This window comes from Scaptodrosophila lebanonensis, unplaced genomic scaffold, assembly GCF_003285725.1.
Source record: "Scaptodrosophila lebanonensis strain 11010-0011.00,11010-0021.00 unplaced genomic scaffold, SlebRS2 tig00000089-arrow-pilon, whole genome shotgun sequence".
Taxonomy (NCBI): Eukaryota; Metazoa; Arthropoda; class Insecta; order Diptera; family Drosophilidae; genus Scaptodrosophila; species Scaptodrosophila lebanonensis.
In genome coordinates, this window is record NW_022060565.1 from 2,576,364 (window position 1) to 2,598,918 (window position 22,555).

General features: G+C 38.9%; 1 protein-coding gene across 1 annotated transcript; it reads left to right on the forward strand.

The window, feature by feature from the left end:
- The first annotated feature begins 17,510 nt into the window (after positions 1-17,510).
- Positions 17,511-19,401, forward strand: LOC115626686 (methionine aminopeptidase 2B-like). Its single transcript, XM_030522114.1, has one exon. It carries the CDS (start codon positions 17,662-17,664, stop codon positions 19,093-19,095), a length of 1,434 nt encoding a protein of 477 aa, XP_030377974.1. The 5' UTR covers positions 17,511-17,661; the 3' UTR covers positions 19,096-19,401.
- The last annotated feature ends 3,154 nt before the right edge of the window (positions 19,402-22,555 follow it).

The window sequence follows — 22,555 nt, forward strand, 5'->3', positions numbered from 1 at the left end:
AAAAGTACACCAAGATCATTAACTGTGAATATTCGATTTAAAGTAGAATTCCCAAGAGTATAGGAAACAAAATGGGCATCACGGCGGTGGAAGGTCAGAGTGTTGCATTTGGAAAGGTTAAGCGGAAAGGTTATGTAAGCTTGGCACGATTCTAGCAAATTATTTCCTGAAATACTTTTGCAATATTATTGTATTTCATCGTGTTTCATAATTTTTGGTCCATGTACCCAAAGGTTAGTGTGAGTGTGTGTGACACACAAAAGAAGGCGTGGCAAAGCATATACGAGTACATACAAGCCGCACACTCGTAACAAGCCGAGTCAGTATAGCTATGTCCATTCGTCTGTCCTTTTTGTCCATCCATTTTGTCCTGGAAAGCAAGTATCTTAGAAATTGTAAGAGCCAGCATAACCAGAAATCATTCATTTCATTCACTCGTAAGCCATTAGTAGGGAAGTTTATCCAAGTTTACTTCCATTATTAGTGTAAAATAGCTAATCAGACGTTTCTTAATTTCTGATTACGGAATCTGTTAGTACTGCAAATTAAGCAATTGTTTAAGAACAGCAAACAGAATTTAATTTACACAAAGGCTCGCTTATACTTGTACAAGTTGTGATCACAAGTACACGATTATTTCGAAATTGACTGGATATTGGCACCAAAAGATACTTTATGTATAGACTTTATATATGTGGTTATAGGAGTATATAATATTGATTGTTCTTGGACTTTGCTGACATTCGTATAAGAGCCAGCATAAGCAACAACTTTCATTCATCATTCTTGAGCCATAAGCAGAACAAGTTTATTGCTTCTCTCAATTTTACTGTAAAATAGCTATTAAAACGTTCTTTAATTTCACATTTCGGAATCCGTTAGTATGCTTGCAAATAAAGAAAATGTTTAAGAATTACAAAGTGTTTAACTTCAGATATGCTTGTCAATTCAAATTAAGCAGTTTTTTAGTAATTATAGACAGAATTTAGTTTGAAAGAAATGCGAGAATTCAAGCTAACTATGATCCGCATTTAAAATGCGCATTTTCTCGCAGTGTAGTGCTTATGGATACATATGTATATTGATAAGCTGCGCGGCACCTGTCGGACTGAGTCACTGAAAGCTTGGACGCCTCTGTGGAGCCGTTCAGCGTGAAATATTAGCAGACAGAGCTAGAGAGCAAGCCACACACACACTCGTACACGCACACGCACACACGCACACACAGGACCACCCAAGCAGCTATTGATATGGCAAATGGTATGCAAATAGTTGAATACAATTCAATGAATTTGACTCGTAATGCTCGGTTAGAGTGCATGGGTCTGTTTGGAGAAGGCCAGTTGAATGGCAGACGACATGGCTCGCTGTATTTCAGAAACTCTCAATGTGTGCGTGTGTGTGTGTGTAGACTTGTGCATATGTAAGCTGGCAGTGCAATGAGTCAAAGTCGCAAGGACACATCCTTTTTCATGTTGCCGCACTGTGCATGTGTGTGTGTCTGTGCGAGAACATATTGGCAAGGGGCAGCAGATGCCGCGTTGCTGCGATCCTCGCCACTTGCAAACCACAAACGGAAGCAAACTTGTGTGTACCTACATTCATGCATATATACATACATGATTCAGTGTGTGTGTGTGTGTGTCCATGTGTGCGTTTGTTACTCGATGTTGTCAGTGAAGAGGGTTGTGACAAATTTTTAAATTAATGACAAAACGAACGAAAGCCAAAAAGAATTTACGGGCTTGTTGTTGTTGCTGCTAATGTTATTGTTATTGTTGTTGCTTTTCTGCTAACCAAAGCAAAAAGCGTTTTAATTAAATTTCATCGCAGCAACAACAAGTACATTGAACAACAGAAACAGCCGCCGCCACCAGCCCCGCCCTTCGATTCTGTAACGTGTATCAGTCTATTGTTAATACATACATATACATACATGCATAAATTTAAGCCTATATCCCCGCCACTGCCACATAGCTCCTCACAATTCGTACCCACCAGTTGCGTTCGCGTAGCTTGATTTATATATAGTATTCGCATATTTTGCATCGTAATAATCGAATTAGCCCAACTGCAAGGCCATTATTTAATTTCATTCCCGTATGCAAATATTTAGCTGCCCTTTGTAAAATGTTAAAACATTTTGTACATGCTTGTGTAAATTTATGGTTATCAATAAAACTGTGCCAGAGTTGGCAGACTGATTGAAAAGATAATGGAGACCATAAAATAAAAATACACTAAAATACCAGATGGAAAACACAAAGCATTCGCATAGGCCAGTCCATCCATCCACATATACTATATACTTGTACATACATACATCTGTATTCGCATTCTGATTATTGCCCATTCAGGCTGAAATGGCTCGCATGCTTAGGCCACTAATAGTCCGTACAATACAAGCCCCTACAATCTGCCCCCATACACCTCCCACCGGCTCGTGTCCAGCTGTATGTAGAGATGGGCATGGGAATGGCCCGACACGACACGGCCACGAAATAAACTTTAAACAAGACAGAATGCGACAGTCGAGCAAGCCTGACACTCAGATACCCTGAAGATTTCGCTAATAAATATTTTTTTAGAACTCACTGATTTAAATAAAATAAAAAATAATATAAACATTACAAACATAAAAAGTGTGGAAACTTTAATGAAATCATGTAGCAAAAGAAGGAGGAGAAGGAACAAATTATATATAAATCATTTGTGAGCAAAATCTGGTTTCTGTAGCTCAAATATTCTCTATAATCTACGGTCGAACGGACGGACAAACGGATTTGGCTAAAGAGTAAAAGGGTACACTAGTTTAATTCGAATCTATGTAATACGCTGAAAAGGCGCCAAAAAACAAGCCCCATAAAGTATATATAGATATATATTTTCATATCGTCAGCTGATCTATACTTGTATGTTTGCTCGCGGATAGGGTATACAAATGTAGTTTACACAATAGAGCTGGACCCACTCGACTCCACCATTCAATTTGTGTTATTTAATTCATTTTTTTTTTTAATTTAAACTTTTTTCTTTGAATATTTAAATTACTTGTTAAGCGATGAATATGTACATAATGAGATAATGTACATAAAGATAATGTACATAAAGATAATGAAACCAGTTGGGCATAGCTAGAAGGAGTAAATTTGTATACTCTGTACCCGTAGGGTAAAAAGGGTATATTAGGTTTGTGCAAAGTATGTAACATGCAGAAGGAAGCATCTCCGACCCCATAAAGTATATATATTCTTGATCAACATGACGAGAGAAATCGATCTAGACATGTCCGTCCGTCCGTCCGTCTGTCCGTCTGTCCGTCCGTCCGTCTGTCCGTCTGTCCGTCCGTCTGGATGAACGCGAGGATCTCAGAAACTATAAAAGCTAGAATAACCAAAGTTGGCATCCAGATTCTCCTACGTCCGAGTAAGGACGAGTTTATTTTTTTTTTTTTTAATTTTCCCCCCCTTCCCCCGCTACAGAATTTCGTCAATAGCGTCCACATTTCAAATGCTTTCTAAACCAAACTGTGCACACATAATTTATATATAATTGTCTACTGTTGTATAAAATTTTATTCAATTCGGTCAATTCTAAGAAAAGTAATTAGCAAAACGAATTCTCGCCAGTACAACCCCCCCAAACTGCAGAAACAAGTTCGCTCTTCTTCTTCCTCTTTTTACTGCTGCTATGGGCGCATATAACTCAGTATTACACTGTCGGGCTTGCTCGACTGTAGCGTTCTCTCTTGTTGAGGTTTCCGAATGCTTCAACATTTCGATCACAGTTCTCCCTCTCTTAATAATTCAATATTCAAATTCTTATACTAATCCATCGGGAATAACTTAAATGCAATTGAATCTTTCCGATTGATATTCATATATTTCGTGTAACATAAAATGAGGCAATTAATATTAAATAGTTCGAAAATATTTAAAATATGGCATAGACAAACTAGCGTCTTCTTCTTTTTGCTTCAGCGCCGAAAGATGTTTTGTAGGGTATTTCACCGTCGAACTTGCGCGCCTGTAGCATTCTCTCTTTTTTTCTTTCTTCTTAGTGTGTTGGCTGGCACAAGAAGTCACTGCGGCTTGATCCTTTCAGTCAGGCTTTTGACTAATGCCGCTGCGAGTGGCGAATGGGCGTGCGTACAAAAAGATGATTATTATTGCATTTGTTCCAAAGTGCCATTCGATGTTGGCGATATCGGTAGCCATAACCTTTCATATGGCTTTTAACTATGCCCCGCGGTCTTTCCAACAAAACATGGCCGGCCAACAAATGCAGTAAAGCTAACATCAAAATGGCTGCCGGCGCTAAGCTGTGGCGCTCAATTAGAGCCAACGAAGTGCTGACTGGATGGGCTTAGTAGCGGAAGAGGCTTCAGGAAAACAAAAACGAAAACAAAAACAAAAACAGAATAAACCACACATACATATACAGAAAGACAAAAGCGATAGCAGACACAAAACAAACCAAAGCCAAGAATAAAAGAATTGAAATAAAAATATTGCGTATACGTAGACGAAGTTGGGCACGGAGTTGGCAGTTGGACTCGCATACACGCACACGCGCTCATGCATATTTAACAGAATGTGAACATCTGTGTGTGTGTGTGTGGTTTTTTTTTTATATTTGCGCGTGTGTGTGTGTGTGTGTGTGTGTGTCCGCTCGTGCTGGGCTGCAAGTGTGACAATTCTGCCACTGGCTATGACTGCTCATTTACACTTTTGCACATGTCCAGCCGCCATCGGATAGACACTGGCATGGGCAGCACGCAGTTCAAGCAGAGATGGTGGCTGTGGCAGAGACAGGCTAGGCTAGGATAGGGCAAGAGGGGATTGGGGGCAAACGTCGCACTTAAAATCTGTCGCATCAGCAAAATTCAGCACGACCGGGCGTTATTCCAGCAAACGCTGCTCTATTACATACATATATGTATACAGTACATATACATATAAATATATGTTGTACATGTGTGTGTGAGGTTAAACAAATACCGCTATGTTTGTATGTATGCACTACTGAAGCAGTAACTTTTGCTGACCATGACAACGACCACCATACCAAGCAGCAATGTACGCGTCGCTCCACAGATTGTCCGGCAAGGGGTCGCTTTGCTCGCTCTTCTTGGGGTTGGGCACGGTTAGCTGTGAATCCTTCAGCCTCAGTCTCAGTCTCACTCTCGCACGGTCACAAGCAAACACAGAAACACACACACACACATACGCATACACATACGCATACACATACGCATACACAGCCATGTCCAGACTGGCATGTTTCTGTTTAATTTTGTTTACTTTCAAGCAAAACTTCGTGCATTCCCAAGTGTGTAATTTTAAATGTCAGCAACTATAAGCACACACAAACATATTTACACACAAAAAGAGCGACAGACAGACAGACAGACAGACGGACAGACACACTCACGCAAACACCAGAGCGTACACATCTAGCCCCAATGTCTGTCTGCATCTGGCATGTCGAAACATTTTACCTTTGGCTTTTTTCAAGCCAACCGATTTACTTTTATTTGACTTAAGTTTTCAACCAAAAATCAAAGACATAAAATTCTACCTACCCGTATGTACTTTGTGGTTGTGGGGCAAAACTAGCAAGCAATTTTCGTAGCCAACAAGTTCATGCAGCCTGCAACAAGCACATCTCAAATCATTGGTGAACATTTTAACTTAAAGATAGCACAGAAAATGAGTCAAGTAACTTTCTTTAATTTATTTATGGAAAATACTGCAGATTTACGCTTGAGTTCTCAGATGAATACTACTATACTCAAAATGCATTTAATTGTTCTGAAAACTCGTTCACAGAATATACCAGTGTTGGGTCAAACTATTACTCACAATCAAATAATGATCTAATTTCTAAGTATTATTATACTTGTAATATCGTACTTGTTAATATCTATTGGAAATATTCTCATACCATAATCAGTCACTTAACCCTCGAAACGGCAAATACCACATCTCTCTTTGTTAGTTTATACATGTTGCATTCTTAACTGTAATTTTAACTTTAAAATACCTGAAGTTTAATGCTGGATAACTAAAAATAATGTCCACGTCCAACAACCAACATCTACGATTTTCGATCTCGCACGTCTAAGAGTTGTAATTTTGTAAAGCCAAGCATGAAAAAATGTCAAGAAATGTAAAATAAAAAACAACTGTTTTTATATTCCTTATATAATAATTGTTTAACAAGAAAGGAATGCTAAAGTCGAGCAGGCTCAACTCTTAAATACCCTGTACCACCCCACAAAAAAGTAATTAAATTAATTAATTAATTTAGTTGAGTATTTTGGTGACCTTCCTCATAGTTATTTTTATTGTTTGGCCGGCTCGAGGTCAGAGTAAGAAAAACCAATTTATTTAATTTTCTTTTCTTTTTCCGATATATTTCGGTTACGCCACGGTAACCGTCTTCAGGGCAACTACAAAACATATAACATAATTAACATATTAAAACTATAACACAAAAATTTTTATATAATTACTTATTTAAGCAAGTCTGCTCTGTTTGACTTGGAGTTACTAACTAACAGGTGTCTGTAAATATGCGCGCAATTTTCGGTGTCTGCTTTGTAGTTAATTCTGTATTTGTTAGGTGTGTTGATAATGTGTAGCGTTTCGAGAGTGAATCGCTTACTGTAGTGTCGTTCTTGTTGAAGTACTTTCGTTTCTTCAAAGTTGGGGGTGTGTCCAGTCTCTATGCAGTGGGTTGTTAGAGCAGTTTTTTGTGTCAATGTTTGATGCCTTAGTTTGTAGTCTGACTTGTGTTGTGATATCCGTGTTTTTAGTTTCGACTTAGTGGTTCCAATGTAAAATCTCCTACATGGGTTGTCGCTGTCTCCGTCACATGGAATTTTGTAGACTACGTTATTCAGGTCCATTTCTGCAATTTTTGCCTTAGTCCTATTAAAAATGTTCCTAAGTGTATTCTCCGGTCTGTGCGCAATTTGTATATCCTCTTTTTGATAGCAGTCTGACTGGGTGAAGCGTTCTGAGAACCTAGATACGTATGTCAGAGATTTGTAGATTTTTGGTGCTCTTGGTTCTTTTTTCTTTGGGTTCTTATGGTTCTTGATTAGGGAATACGTCAATTTGATAGGGAAGTCGTTTTGTGTCAGTATCCGTTTAATTTCTTCCTCTATTTGTTTATGGTAAAATTTGTCACTTGTCTCGAACATCCGTCTTATACAGTTCTTGGCTGTATTTATTATCATATTTTTCGGATGTTTCGAGTGATAGTTAATCAGCCTACCCGATGCCGTCGGTTTCTGGTACCATTTTGTTTTTAGCGTATTCCCACATCTATTTATAGTCAAATCCAAATAATTAAGTTTCTCGTCATTTTCTGTCTCTAATGTAAATTGGATGTCTTTGTGGTATATGTTGAGGGCGTCTAATGTCTTTTGCACCTGTTCCTTGTCAATAATTGCGAACAAGTCGTCAACATATTTGGTCAGGAGTCTTGGTCTATGGATCAATTTCGGTGTTGTGTTTTCCAGAAGCTCCTCCATGACTATGTCCGCTATTACAGGGGACGCCGGGGATCCCATCGGTAGTCCCTTAAGTTGTATATACATTCTGTCCGTATACTTAAAATACCTTGTTTCACGGATGCAGAAATGTACGATGTCCATAAACATTCTCTTTGGGATTTTAGTGAAGCTTTCTATCCTGGTCCAGTTTTTACTGATGACATCCATCGCTAAGTCGATTGGGATGCTCGGGAACAGAGACACCACGTCGAACGAAACTAAAATCTCATCGTCTACTATATAAGTGTTGTTGACCTTGTCTTTAAACTCTGAGGAATTTTTAACGTTATATGGTGAGGTATTGGTCAGGTTCTTTAATATCCCAGCGATGTATCTACTAAGTTCGTGACAAGGGGAACCGACTGACGAACAAATCGGTCTCAGGGGTGTTCCTTTTTTGTGTATTTTCGGTAGTCCATAGATCCTGGGTGGTAGTGCAGTGCTTGTAACTAATTTATTCCTTTCAGTCTTTGTGATTATGTTCAATTGGAGTAGTTTGTCAACGAAGTTGTTGTTTTTATTCTGTAGCCTAAGCGTGGGGTCTTGTCTGAGTGTTCTGTATGTGTTTGCGTCTCCTAGTATATCCGTCATTTTGATATTATATTCCTCCTTGTCCATGGCTACCGTCTTATTTCCTTTGTCCGAAGTTAATATTAAAATGTTGTCATTAGTTTTCAGAAATTTTTTGGTTTGTTCCACTGTGTCTAATATTGCGCGATCTCTTGTGTTAGTTCGGTTGTTTGTCATCATGTTCTTAATTAGTAAAGAGAGTTTTATGCGAGCTGTTTCTTGGTTCTCTTTTTTTTTTATTGTTTGTACCAACTCCTCTCCGTCCGCTATGCATTTAAAGAGCGGAAAGCTTTTTCGGTCAGTTGGTAAAGCGTACTTTGGACCCATAGCAAGTAATGCTGTGATGTTTGGTGGGAATGTTGTGTGTGATTGGTTTGCAAACCACTCTGCCTGTTTTTTGTTGTTGTCTGTGTGCCGTTCGTTACGATCGTTTCTTAGGTTCTCCAGTTTTCGTAGTTGTCGTTCTTTGAGAGTTGTTGTCAGTTTGTTCATTATGCTCTCTTCACTCTCAAAAAATGCTTTTGTATCGTCCGCTCTCATTATTTCCTCTATGGTTGTTTTTGTTTTTTGTAATTGTTTCCTCTTCTCGTCAATAATATTATTATGTTTATGTGCGATCAATATACTAAGAATTTTCATGTGAAATATATGGCTATGTTTTTCTAATCTTTGGCTTATGTTTGTGGGAATGAGTGAGTTTGAATTATTTTTAAATATATTGGTGCAGTTTGTGGTATTGTTTATGAAGTTGGGGACAAGTTTGTACTTTCGGCATTGTAATAAAAATTTTATACTAGACTGTAACTTAACTAATTTTTTGGATATTTGCTGATATTTGTTAATTACGTGTTTGGAGTTTTTGTAGTTGTTCTTTATTTTTGCATATTCCATTTTACTGGTTGCTGCATACGGCGTGCCTTCCGTTTGAATATTGTTGAGTATTTTGGTGACCTTCCTCATAGTTATTTTTATTGTTTGGCCGGCTCGAGGTCAGAGTAAGAAAAACCAATTTAGTACGCTTTACCAACTGACCGAAAAAGCTTTCCGCTCTTTAAATGCATAGCGGACGGAGAGGAGTTGGTACAAACAATAAAAAACAAAGAGAACCAAGAAACAGCTCGCATAAAACTCTCTTTACTAATTAAGAACATGATGACAAACAACCGAACTAACACAAGAGATCGCGCAATATTAGACACAGTGGAACAAACCAAAAAATTTCTGAAAACTAATGACAACATTTTAATATTAACTTCGGACAAAGGAAATAAGACGGTAGCCATGGACAAGGAGGAATATAATATCAAAATGACGGATATACTAGGAGACGCAAACACATACAGAACACTCAGACAAGACCCCACGCTTAGGCTACAGAATAAAAACAACAACTTCGTTGACAAACTACTCCAATTGAACATAATCACAAAGACTGAAAGGAATAAATTAGTTACAAGCACTGCACTACCACCCAGGATCTATGGACTACCGAAAATACACAAAAAAGGAACACCCCTGAGACCGATTTGTTCGTCAGTCGGTTCCCCTTGTCACGAACTTAGTAGATACATCGCTGGGATATTAAAGAACCTGACCAATACCTCACCATATAACGTTAAAAATTCCTCAGAGTTTAAAGACAAGGTCAACAACACTTATATAGTAGACGATGAGATTTTAGTTTCGTTCGACGTGGTGTCTCTGTTCCCGAGCATCCCAATCGACTTAGCGATGGATGTCATCAGTAAAAACTGGACCAGGATAGAAAGCTTCACTAAAATCCCAAAGAGAATGTTTATGGACATCGTACATTTCTGCATCCGTGAAACAAGGTATTTTAAGTATACGGACAGAATGTATATACAACTTAAGGGACTACCGATGGGATCCCCGGCGTCCCCTGTAATAGCGGACATAGTCATGGAGGAGCTTCTGGAAAACACAACACCGAAATTGATCCATAGACCAAGACTCCTGACCAAATATGTTGACGACTTGTTCGCAATTATTGACAAGGAACAGGTGCAAAAGACATTAGACGCCCTCAACATATACCACAAAGACATCCAATTTACATTAGAGACAGAAAATGACGAGAAACTTAATTATTTGGATTTGACTATAAATAGATGTGGGAATACGCTAAAAACAAAATGGTACCAGAAACCGACGGCATCGGGTAGGCTGATTAACTATCACTCGAAACATCCGAAAAATATGATAATAAATACAGCCAAGAACTGTATAAGACGGATGTTCGAGACAAGTGACAAATTTTACCATAAACAAATAGAGGAAGAAATTAAACGGATACTGACACAAAACGACTTCCCTATCAAATTGACGTATTCCCTAATCAAGAACCATAAGAACCCAAAGAAAAAAGAACCAAGAGCACCAAAAATCTACAAATCTCTGACATACGTATCTGGGTTCTCAGAACGCTTCACCCAGTCAGACTGCTATCAAAAAGAGGATATACAAATTGCGCACAGACCGGAGAATACACTTAGGAACATTTTTAATAGGACTAAGGCAAAAATTGCAGAAATGGACCTGAATAACGTAGTCTACAAAATTCCATGTGACGGAGACAGCGACAACCCATGTAGGAGATTTTACATTGGAACCACTAAGTCGAAACTAAAAACACGGATATCACAACACAAGTCAGACTACAAACTAAGGCATCAAACATTGACACAAAAAACTGCTCTAACAACCCACTGCATAGAGACTGGACACACCCCCAACTTTGAAGAAACGAAAGTACTTCAACAAGAACGACACTACAGTAAGCGATTCACTCTCGAAACGCTACACATTATCAACACACCTAACAAATACAGAATTAACTACAAAGCAGACACCGAAAATTGCGCGCATATTTACAGACACCTGTTAGTTAGTAACTCCAAGTCAAACAGAGCAGACTTGCTTAAATAAGTAATTATATAAAAATTTTTGTGTTATAGTTTTAATATGTTAATTATGTTATATGTTTTGTAGTTGCCCTGAAGACGGTTACCGTGGCGTAACCGAAATATATCGGAAAAAGAAAAGAAAATTAAATAAATTGGTTTTTCTTACTCTGACCTCGAGCCGGCCAAACAATAAAAATAATTAATTAATTTAACTAAATTAATTTAATTAATTAACTAAATATTAACTAATTAAATATAAAATATTCCATGCATGCATACATACATTTACAATTACATCAGAATCGTGTCTATGCGTGTTTGTGTACTTGTACATATGTATGTATGTGTGCATTGAGCCTGGTTATATGGCTATAACTTTCTTTCCGATCATTCTATCATAATGAGACTTGGTACACGGTTATATAATTACTAACCTAATGTGACAACCAAATTTTAGTTAAAAATTCCAAGAATTACGGGAGTTATAGAAAATCGTTAATAGGGGGGGGAGTGGGGGGGTGGATCAGAAAAAATGAACAAACTCGTCCTTTCTCGGTCTCAGGAGAATTTGTATACCAAGTTTGGTTATTCTAGCTCTTATACTTTCGGAGATCCTTGCGTTCATACAGACAGACAGACGGACAGACGGTCAGACGGACAGACAGACGGACAGACGGACATGGCTATATCGACTCGGCTTGTCATGCTGATCAAGAATATATATACTTTGTGGGGTCTACCAAGCCTCCTTCTGTGTGTTCCATGTGCACTCGCACTAAACTAATATACCCTTGTACCCTTTGGGTACAGGGTATAAAAATAATAAACTTTCAATGGTTGTCGACCGTTTTAATCTGTATTTTTTAATTTGATTAAAAAATAACTAAAGATATACTTAAAATGAAGTAAGTAGCATTTGATTGGAATTTTTGCGATGCAAAAATTTATGTTTACCCCAAAAGACCTTTCACGAACTTAAATTGTAAATCAACGTGGTCAGAGCTCGATTGTGATTACGAGATTATGAGAGTAAAAACATAACTTTAAGGAACATTTTCACATGTGCTTTAAATAAAATGTTAGGAAATACAATTGGAAATGATTTGCCAAGTCTATATTAAATCCACTATTTCAAATTCAGTTTTAATATTTGAAATCTATATTGAATCAACTATTTCAAATTCAGTTTTAATATTTAAATTCAGCCACCTATGTAGTTTAGGTTCTATCTCTATTCTGTTGATTTTGATATATATCTGACTATTAATTTTTGAAGAAAGGTTAAACAGTCCAGTGCAGAAAATAAAAGTCTCTTCCCAAACGAAGGCAGTCTGCTATAGTAGTTGTACTATATGTATGTCCTGCAAACATCTGCAGTAAATTGTCCTTCCAAAGTCAACATTCCATTTCAGAAACGAGTGAAATTTGAATAACCCACAGCCACTACAAATAGCTCGTATTGAGTATAAAGTGTAGTTTCATTTTCATAATGCAAGCAAACTAATTCAATTGCCAGCGAAGAGCAGGCAGCGACGGAGAAAAACTCGTAAAAGTGGGCTAACAGTAATGCACGGCAAGATGGAAGAACCGTAACGGGGTTGCGCAAAGTAGGCCATTCTAGTATTCACATGCGACTATAGTGACAATGGCGATGGTGAGAAAGTGTTTAGACACACACACACACACACACACACAGAGAGACACACACACACACACATGGACAGACTCGAGGCATTGTGCGGATTGCAGGTCTGGCTGTATGGCTTTTACCTATGGCATGACAATAGATAGGGCACGTATCTAATAAAGCGCCTCGCACGCGCTTTGCAGCTAATGTGCGCTTCGATCTGGGCAGGCACAGACACACATGCCTATATGGCATCCTCCCCTCAGCCGCATCCGACCTCCTTTCCGACAACCAAAATAAAAGCTTGAGGGCAAATATTTAGCCAAGCCAGCCGAGTTGGTATCTTTGCGAGCTCATTAAACTTTGTCTATCTAAATACTTGTGTGTGCGAGCGACTTTAAAAGACTGGCAGTGGAAGGCATTGACGGCATGCAACACGTAGCTGCTGCTATTGTTGTTGTTGTTGTTGTTGCTGTTGCTGTTGCTACTGTAGTTGTTGCTATTACTGGAAAACTTGCGCGCTTGAAAGTCAAACGACAAACAGCATATGCACTTCCTACACATTTCCTGTTGCCATTGCTAGCTGGACGCGATAGCAGCACCACAGACACCAAGGAGCTGCAAAGGAAACACTGAATTTATTACGTGCAAATGTAAATGGTAGCACGTGCTGCACCAACAACAACACGAACAACAACAACGACAGCAGCGTTAAGATGAATGCACGAATAAAATGCTCGTCCTTTGGTCGGTCGGTCGGTCGGTCGGTCGGTCGTGCTCGTTGCCTTGTCTGGCTCGGGGACGGGCAATAAAAAATTTTGTCGTCGCCAAAGCAGCTTCGAGTGTCCTTCCTCATCTCTTGCTCCTGCCGTCTGCCTTGTCTTCATTTGCTGCATTTAGCATGCAACGCTTTGTCCATAGATAATGCATCGACAAGATACAGCACAAAACGCTGTTACCATCGCCTTCCTTGTCGTTACACTCGCTGTTGCCCCGGCTCTGTTTAAGTGTTAGAATGTTTATTTCGATTATATATTTGCACATGTCCACATTACATTTCAATTTGCCAGGCAGCTAGCTCGATATACTCGGAAGGCATGTCCATTAAAAACTTTGCCGACCAGCCATGGACCTTTTGAAATTGCAAATAAGGAATAAAACGAACCCCAAATTTGGTGCCTCTTTCAAATATGGCTAAGAGTATGTATAATTGAATGCTACTCCCAACTAATGCTGGAGATTTTAGGTATGCTCAGAGCTTGCATCCACAGTTCTGCATCCACTTTATGAAGGCTGTTCTTTGTCATACAGTGGTCACTATGTGAGGATCCATGGTCCCCCTATTTGCCAAGGAATGCAGTGCTTCAACCAGTCCTTCATTCCGCATGCTTGACCAGGCATCATCGGTCTTTCTCTTTCTTCAATTTTGTGCATAATTTGGCAACCTTAGTACCTTTTTATTTGATGCGAGTGTTCCATTTAGATTAGACAGATATTTATTAACTTACATATCTAAAATGGAGCTGCTTTAGAAGCTTAACCTTCACTGGACACAGACCCAGATCCGCATAAACACTCTAAGCAGGGGTTTTAAGAGTTGGGCCCGCTCGACCCCAGCATTCCATAATTGTTTAATCTTGTTCTTTAGCAATCCTTTGGTTATATTGATTAGGAAAAGCAATTTAAAATGTATGAAATATTTTTTTTTCACATTTGAGGGAAGAATATGTTTGGTAGATTAATTAATCAATTAATTTTAAATCTTAAATCTAATTTTGTTATAATATGTGATTAGTTATAACAACATTCATTTGCTAATATCGTTAAATGAACACTTCAAAAATTAAATAAAAAAATAATTTTAATTTGAAAACTGCTAGATTTTTATAATTGAAAGGATACACGAACACATTGCTAGAATGCTCAAACTATTCCACAGGTCACTATAAGGAACCTTCATTCGCATTAATATATGTATATTTTCGGTGGGTTTTACGAAATGCGTACAAAAAACTGAAGAAACATTGTAAATTTGTCCATAAATAACAATGAATTATCAACTAGTAATGTGAATGAGTTACTCTAATCAACTACAACGGCATGGCAATTTATGCTTGAAAACATTAACTTAATTAGTCGAATTAAATAAAGCAATTTTCATTTATTTTTTCCTTTCTTCCAGCAATATCTGCTACCAACTAGAAGCACACACACACACACGCACAAGCGACAGGCACAGTGAAGCAATGTTAAGCAGAATATCAGAAAGAACAAGAAACTCAGTCTCATGATGATGACAGTCAAGAAATACGGCGACCAGCTCGCCAGCAGCAGCAACTGCTACAACAACAACAACAACAACAAAAGCAACTACAGAAACAGTAAACTAAACGAGTCGACGCCACAACTGCAGTTACAGACACAGCCAGAGCCACAGACTAAGGCAACGCCAACAGCGAAAGCAACAGAAAACGGAAGAGCGACAGCGACATTCGTAGCAGAGACAGTGCCAGGAACAGGGGCAGGGACAGAGACAGGAAGAGGGACAGGGACAGGGAGAGCGACAGCGACGCATTCAATCCCGAGCGGAATCAAACTGACGTACACACAGCAGCATGTGGGCCGAGCGGTGCGGTGGCAACTCTGGCTGCTGCTGCTGCTCTGCAATTGCATTGGTAAGTGTTAAATGGCGGTGTTGAGGCGCTGGGCAGACGTAACCATAAGATACCTTATGGTATCAGGTACATATGATACATAAATACATACATACATAGCATACTTATATACTACATACTCGTATACATACACGTATGAGTATATACATACTTATGTACATAAAAAAAAAATTATTATGTATTCAAGCCGGCTGTATGTTTTGCTTGTCTGCGTACATGTATGATTTGCCAATCGTTACGCCATTAACGTTACCGTTACAGTTACCGTTACTGCTCTTCTTCTCTCTGATTTCCTACGCCTTATATCTCTCTCTCTCTCTCTCTCTCTGACATGTTAAATGCAAAATTCGTTAATTGTTGTTCAACCAATGTTCTTCTTCATTGAAATCATGATTGAAATGAAGAATTTTCCATTTCAAACAAAATCTCCTCAGTGGGCGCCTTCGAGCCGGACTTTGTCATACCGCTGGAGAATGTGACCGTGGCGCAAGGACGTGATGCGACCTTCACATGCGTGGTGAACAATTTGGGCGGTCATCGGGTGAGTGGTGACGGTGCTTCAACCCCAGCCAAGGTATGTATCGGTTTCAAACGAACGCGTCTTCCCCAAACTTTTGTTTTCACAATATACATTATATTATATATCTACCCTGATTTCCTAAGTTCCATTCAGTTCCAGAATTTAACGATTCACTTTTGAGATCTCGTTTCAAGTGCACAATAAGTAATAAGCATAATATGCACAACAAGTAATTGAGTAATACTTACTACATACATATATGAATTTTAAGCGCACCTTTCGAGTATGTACTTATATTAATCTCTATAAATAATTACTTGTACTATACTCATATACTATATATACATATATTTATAACAGCACTATATTGTATAGTTAACGCACCAGAGCACCACCAAAGAATATGTATTGTTACTGTTATAATAAGATACAAGGGCACAAAAAAGCTGCAGCTCCTCCGTGTTAGCACAATTCTTCGAAGGTTCTACAGATTATCTAAGCATTAGGCTTAGTCTGGTCCCACATTTTGTACTGCAATTATTTATTAAAAAAAACATTGCTCTCCAAATTAAATACTTATGTGACAATTGTGGATAGAACAAGTATGGACAAAACAGGACACGGCCTTAAAAATTCCGTTCTCTACTTGTATACATGGTGTTTAAAAACACAGGATATTATATATGGAAAAATATGGAACAATAAGTAAAGTACCACAAAATATCCGCATCGATAAGAGTTCTTATGCTAAATGGAAAGACTAATGGATGCATTAATGTTGCAGATAATCAGCTAATGTTTTTTTATTCAATATTTTCAAACGGTAGTTTCCTTAGACACAACGCTAATTTTCCACTCGCACCATTCGCGAGGTAACCATTTATAGTAGAAGGAGTTAATAAATCCCCTGATCTTAAGAGACGCAAAAATAAACTGTGTATATTATAGATACTTTGTAAGAGTCTTGTTAGATTTCTAAATTGTCGTAAAATATAGACTTATTCAAAAGTGATTGTGTTTGGAATTATAACAGGCGCTCTGTACAAAAACGAAGAGTATAAATAGAGTTCTAAGCTGTTTTAAACAACTGCTTAAAGCTTAAAATTAATCATATATCCAAAGCAAATCATCATAACAAATGAACCGCCCTAGCCACGAAAAAGCAATGAACAATTTTAATCATGTTTAATATACAACTTGTGCAACATATTTCAAGCTTAATAGTTTATTTCAAATACTATTTCTATTCCATTGATTGTCAAATGCTCAAATCAATAAACGTTTTAACAATATTAAAGCCACGTTCAGCATTGACATCGATTGCACAACGCAAGAACAAAATATTGGAAGCTTGTCAAGTTACTTTTTTTTACCAGTATGTACATAAGTTCTTAAAATTGGATGTACTTGTATTTTATTCAGAAATGCTTAAAGTTAAATATAAAATGCAATAAGCTCGATTTTCTACAACGATGCACACGCTCTCTAGTCGAACATAGCCTTTTTGCTTCGTTAATGTGAGAGCTTGGTATAAAGGAAAGACAAGGAAGTTTCGGTATCAAAGTAGGCCTTAAATAACCCATAAAATATCCAAAATCCAAAAGAAAAACACAACAATAAACAACAGACTACTGTCATAGTCCTCTATCATTATCATTTCACAGTCTGGACGTTGCTAGTCAGGTACACACACGAACTTTTTTCAGTAATTTTTCATCTCGATTTTTTGTGAACCAAAACTTTCTGATTCATCGCAAAGTACGCTAAAGCAACTGTAGAAAATGTCCGACTCGGAGAAGCCCCAGCAAGCGTTGAATGAGCCTGTGGTAGCAGTGAAGCCAGTAATGGACGAAGGCCTAGTGGTGGATAATGGACCAGTGCAGGATGTGGATGAGAAGCCGGTAGCATCCAAGCAGAAGAAGCCGAAGCCAAACAACAAAAAGTTGCGACTGGCAGCAGCCGAGGCAGCAAGGAAACTGGACAATGAGCAGGGATTGGAAAATGCTCTGCAGGCGCCGCCAGGAAGTGCCGGTGTCGAGAATGATGTTCAAAAGGCCATAGGCAAGTTGGAGGAGGCCAACGATGGCAAACAGCAAATCAATCCACCAAGAGTACCCATTGCCAAGCTCTTTCCCAATGGCAACTATCCCGTAGGCGAAATTTTGCAGCACCCCTGGCCCAAGGACTGGGCAGCGGATGACCGCAGTGCCGTCGACCGATTCACCTCCGAAGAGAAGCGCAGTCTGGAGCGCGAGCATGCAGATGTCTATGGGCAGCTGCGCCGGGCTGCCGAGGCCCATCGCCAGACTCGCAAGTACATGCGCCAATACATCAAGCCGGACATGACATTGTTGCACATCTGTGAGACTCTGGAGAAGATTGCCCGCCGCCTTATTGGCGACAAGGGCCTGGAATCCGGGCTGGCCTTTCCCACCGGTTGCTCGCTGAATCGGTGCGCCGCCCACTACACACCCAACCCCGGGGACCAGACAGTGCTTGGCTATGATGACGTCTGCAAAATTGATTTCGGCACTCATGTCAATGGCCACATCATCGACTGCGCCTTTACCCTGACTTTCAACAGCAAGTACGACAAGTTGCTGGAGGCAGTACGGGAGGCCACCAATACGGGCATTCGTGAAGCGGGCATCGATGTGCGCTTCGGCGACATTGGCGCCGCCATCCAAGAGGTAATGGAGTCGTACGAGCTGGAGTTGGACGGCAAGGTCTATCGAGTTCGCTGCATTCGCAACTTAAATGGACACTCCATAGGCCAGTACGATATACATGCGGGCAAGATTGTTCCCCTGATAAGAACCAGTGATACCAGACGCATGGAGGAGAACGAGTTTTATGCCATTGAGACCTTCGGCTCGACTGGACGCGGAATGGTGCACGATGACATGGAGTGCTCCCACTACATGAAGGTTTGGAGCTATCGCTATCCCTATACACCTCTACGCCTGCAGTCCTCTAAGAAGCTGCTTGGCGTCGTCAGCAAGCACTTTGGAACCATGGCGTTCTGCAAACGTTGGCTGGAGCGCGCCGGCGCCACCAAGTACCAGATGGCCCTGAAAGATCTGTGCGACAAGGGTGTCGTGAAGGCCTACCCCCCATTGTGCGATATCAAGGGCTCCTACACTGCGCAATACGAGCACACCATTATGCTTCGTCCCACCTGCAAGGAGGTGGTTTCTCGCGGCGACGACTACTAGTTACTTAAAAGGGAAAGTTAGAACTATCGTTATGTTGGAGGAATTCGGCATAACAAGATGGGACTCCAATACCACGATAATCATCATCTACAAGTATATCCATGTATCTAACTAAAGCCATGCCATATACATTCATCATTATGTCAGGAAGAAGGAAATTATAAATATTTTTGTGCCCATGGGAGGTGGTCCTTTGCAGCAGTAAGAGCGATATTAAATTAAATCATCAACTAAATGTTAAACCAAATCAGATCAAGTCCATTTCATTAATATACCATTTCACTAAATATTTAGTGTTAAGACTTGCGTGAAGATCGTTTTGATTAAGGAAGGAAAACTGCCCCTGGACTGAAAGATAATAGTCCGTTCATAGCTAGCTTAAGTTAATATCTTTAATGGATTGAAACATTCTTGAGATTAATTTTGTTTTGATTTAAGGACCCTACCCGAACAATGTTCAACGATGACTTTGAAGCATTAACTTATACTAAGTAATTTTTAGTTTGAAGTAAGAGCCATGATGGTTTTATGGATTTTAAGTGAGATAAAAAGAGTTACAACTGAGCAGCAGACAACACTCTTATAGACCTTTAATAATATGTGTCTAGTATTTGGGAAGGATCAAATATTTCAGCAGCTGCAGCAAGTGAAAAGAAATTTGAATTTTATTGCCTAACAATACACTACTAAGCTCAACAATTCTGCCATTGATATGCAACCAAAAGTTAGCCATCAGCATTGGAACGCAATTTGAAACTAAATGCAATAAATAATGCACATAAACAAAAGCTGTGCTCGTTTTTAATGAATGGCCTTTGTTTGAGCCATGTCCAGAATTTTATTATTGTTCCAGTAACATATTGTATATAAGAGTACTTGAATGGGTGTGTGCGCGTATGTGCACATCATGCACGTCAAAGAGTGTTAATCAACGCAATTGCATCATAAATAAAAACGTCATTTCATATAAATCCTCTGATGTTTCAATCCAACAAAAGCAACAAATGCGCGAATCGCACTCTCACAAGTGTGTGGAGGTCAAGAGAAAACGCCAAGCCCACAGCCCTCATGCTGCAAGTATATACTCTGCTAGTAGAAGAGTATCTACGACTATATACCCTTGCCTCAGTTTTCTTACTGCCTGTTTGATTTTATTACAAAAGTATCCCAGAAAGTATAGATATTCATTCTTGACCATTATAACCGTCCATCTCTCTGTCCGTCTGTATGAAAACAAGGAGCTCGGAAAGTACAAGAGCTAGAAGACACATTTGTGAAATCTTCACAACTTCAGATTCAAGATATAGCCCGTAGATATACTCGTACTTTTAGCTTAGTATCCATTTAGTCAAGTAAATACAGAAGTCCACAATTGAGAAACGCCTTGTAAGTCCTTATGACAAAAAGAGCTGCTAAGAATTAGGTAATGCTTATATCCTATCCTATCTCTTAAGGTTGCATTTGTAATTGAGTATGAATTTAAATTTAAGATAACTATTTGCTTAAGCAATTTTAAGTAAAGCTGAAAAAATTGAAGCATCGCAAATGAAAAGAGTGTACAGAGGGCAACATTTGGCAGCAAGCGTGTGCTTCAGTTTTGCTTCTTTTTGTGTATTCGAACAATAAATAAATAAAATATTGTCAACATAATAAAATAAATTGCATTTGCGCTGCACAGAATGCAGTTGGGAAAAAATAACAGAGAATGGCCTGAAAACGGTGTCAGGCGTCCAAAACAAAATGGCCGCATGCATTATGCATAATTGTAGTGAAACATAGCTTCGATTACTATACTATAGTACATTCCGATGCAGAGCGTTCGACTATATGCTATGATACTACATACCATAGTATATGCATTATTTAAGAATTCTTTTGCAGCAATTTGTTAGCACGCTTGCAAAATACGCGGCTTTTATTGTAATTTGTTGAGCAGCGGCGATGGCAGCAACAACAATAATGTCATGCACAAACAAAAAGAAAAGTAAATACAATTTTCAAACAAACATGCAAACAAAGAAAGAAACGAACAGTCGCATAATCGCCGCATTGTTTTCATTTAAGTTTTCAACTTTTTTCCGCTGACCTGAACTGAACTGAGAGCTGAGAGCTCAGAGCTCAGTTTTTGTTAATATCATTGGTATCTCTTCTTTTTTTTTTGCCTTGTTTTCTCTTTACTTTTTGTTCGTTTATTCGTTGAAAACAAAACAGAAATATTAATAAAAATAAATTAAAGCGCACCGAGTTAAAACCGAAACAAACTTTGCACCATTTGTTGTTATGTGTATGTGTAGCTGTATTTTTGTGTACTCGTATGTGTTGTGGCACTGTCGTATGTAGAAACTATGTATGTACTTACATATATAGTATATGTATGTATGTATCTATGTACGTGTATGTAGCCCCCCCAATCCCCACCCAGTATTTTGTATTCTACAGTACTTTGCGCTCCGCTCTCTGTTTGTAACTGTAAGCTTTACTTTATGACATTTGTTCGCTGCTGGCTCGCGACTTCATTTCCAATTTCATTTGGCAATTTTATTTTTATTTACGTGTTCTTTTTTTCACTTTGTTGCTGTTTTCGCAGTTTTTTCCAACAGCTTTTGTTTCCGCGTCCTTTGTTCATGACACTAAAGCGCCCTGACTGCCGCCCGCTCGAGCATTACTCAATAAATTTGGTTTATTGAGTAAATAAATAAAGCGCGTAGCAATGTTGACAGGGAACATCAAACGGCCGACTGCAGTTGCATTTCACTCTCATTGCTCGTCTTTCATGCGCATTTATTTACATTGCAGCAATGTTTTTTGTTATTGCTATCGGAAAACGCCCCCAGAGCTCACAGCTCACAACTCACAGGACACTGGACACGGGGCACAGGACACGGGACACGGGAAACAAAGCTCAAAGGACACAGCTGCGCCAGGCACAGCAAGCAAATGGCCATTATATGGTATATGCATTCTGACCCCCATACATATAAATTTTCAGTGCCTGCACTATGCACAGGGCACCCAAAAAAGACATATAAACAACTTAAAGATCCTTTGGGCAAACTTACTGTACAGGCCATTCTTAATGACCGACAAGGAGGCAACAGTGGTTCAAACTGCCTCCCCCATTGGGCTGCCTTTTTCCACATCACTTGAGATGATCAAATAAATGCTATACTTGTAGTACATATTTAAAGTTGCAGTGAAGGCAGAACTGCAATTAATTTCAAGACAGTACATATTAATCCTTGCCTCATTGATATGCTATTGAAATACAACTTCGAAATCGAAAATGTTTCGGAAATGGGAAATATAATAAAGAGTATCCATGTAACCAGAAAGATGAAAGGTCTAATAAGAAAGAATCAGATCTTCCAACACCAAAGATAATATCTTACATTTCTATAGTTTTCTACCTGTTTTGTATTAATAATTCATAAGTTGATTTTGAGTTAACATCTTTCCTTAA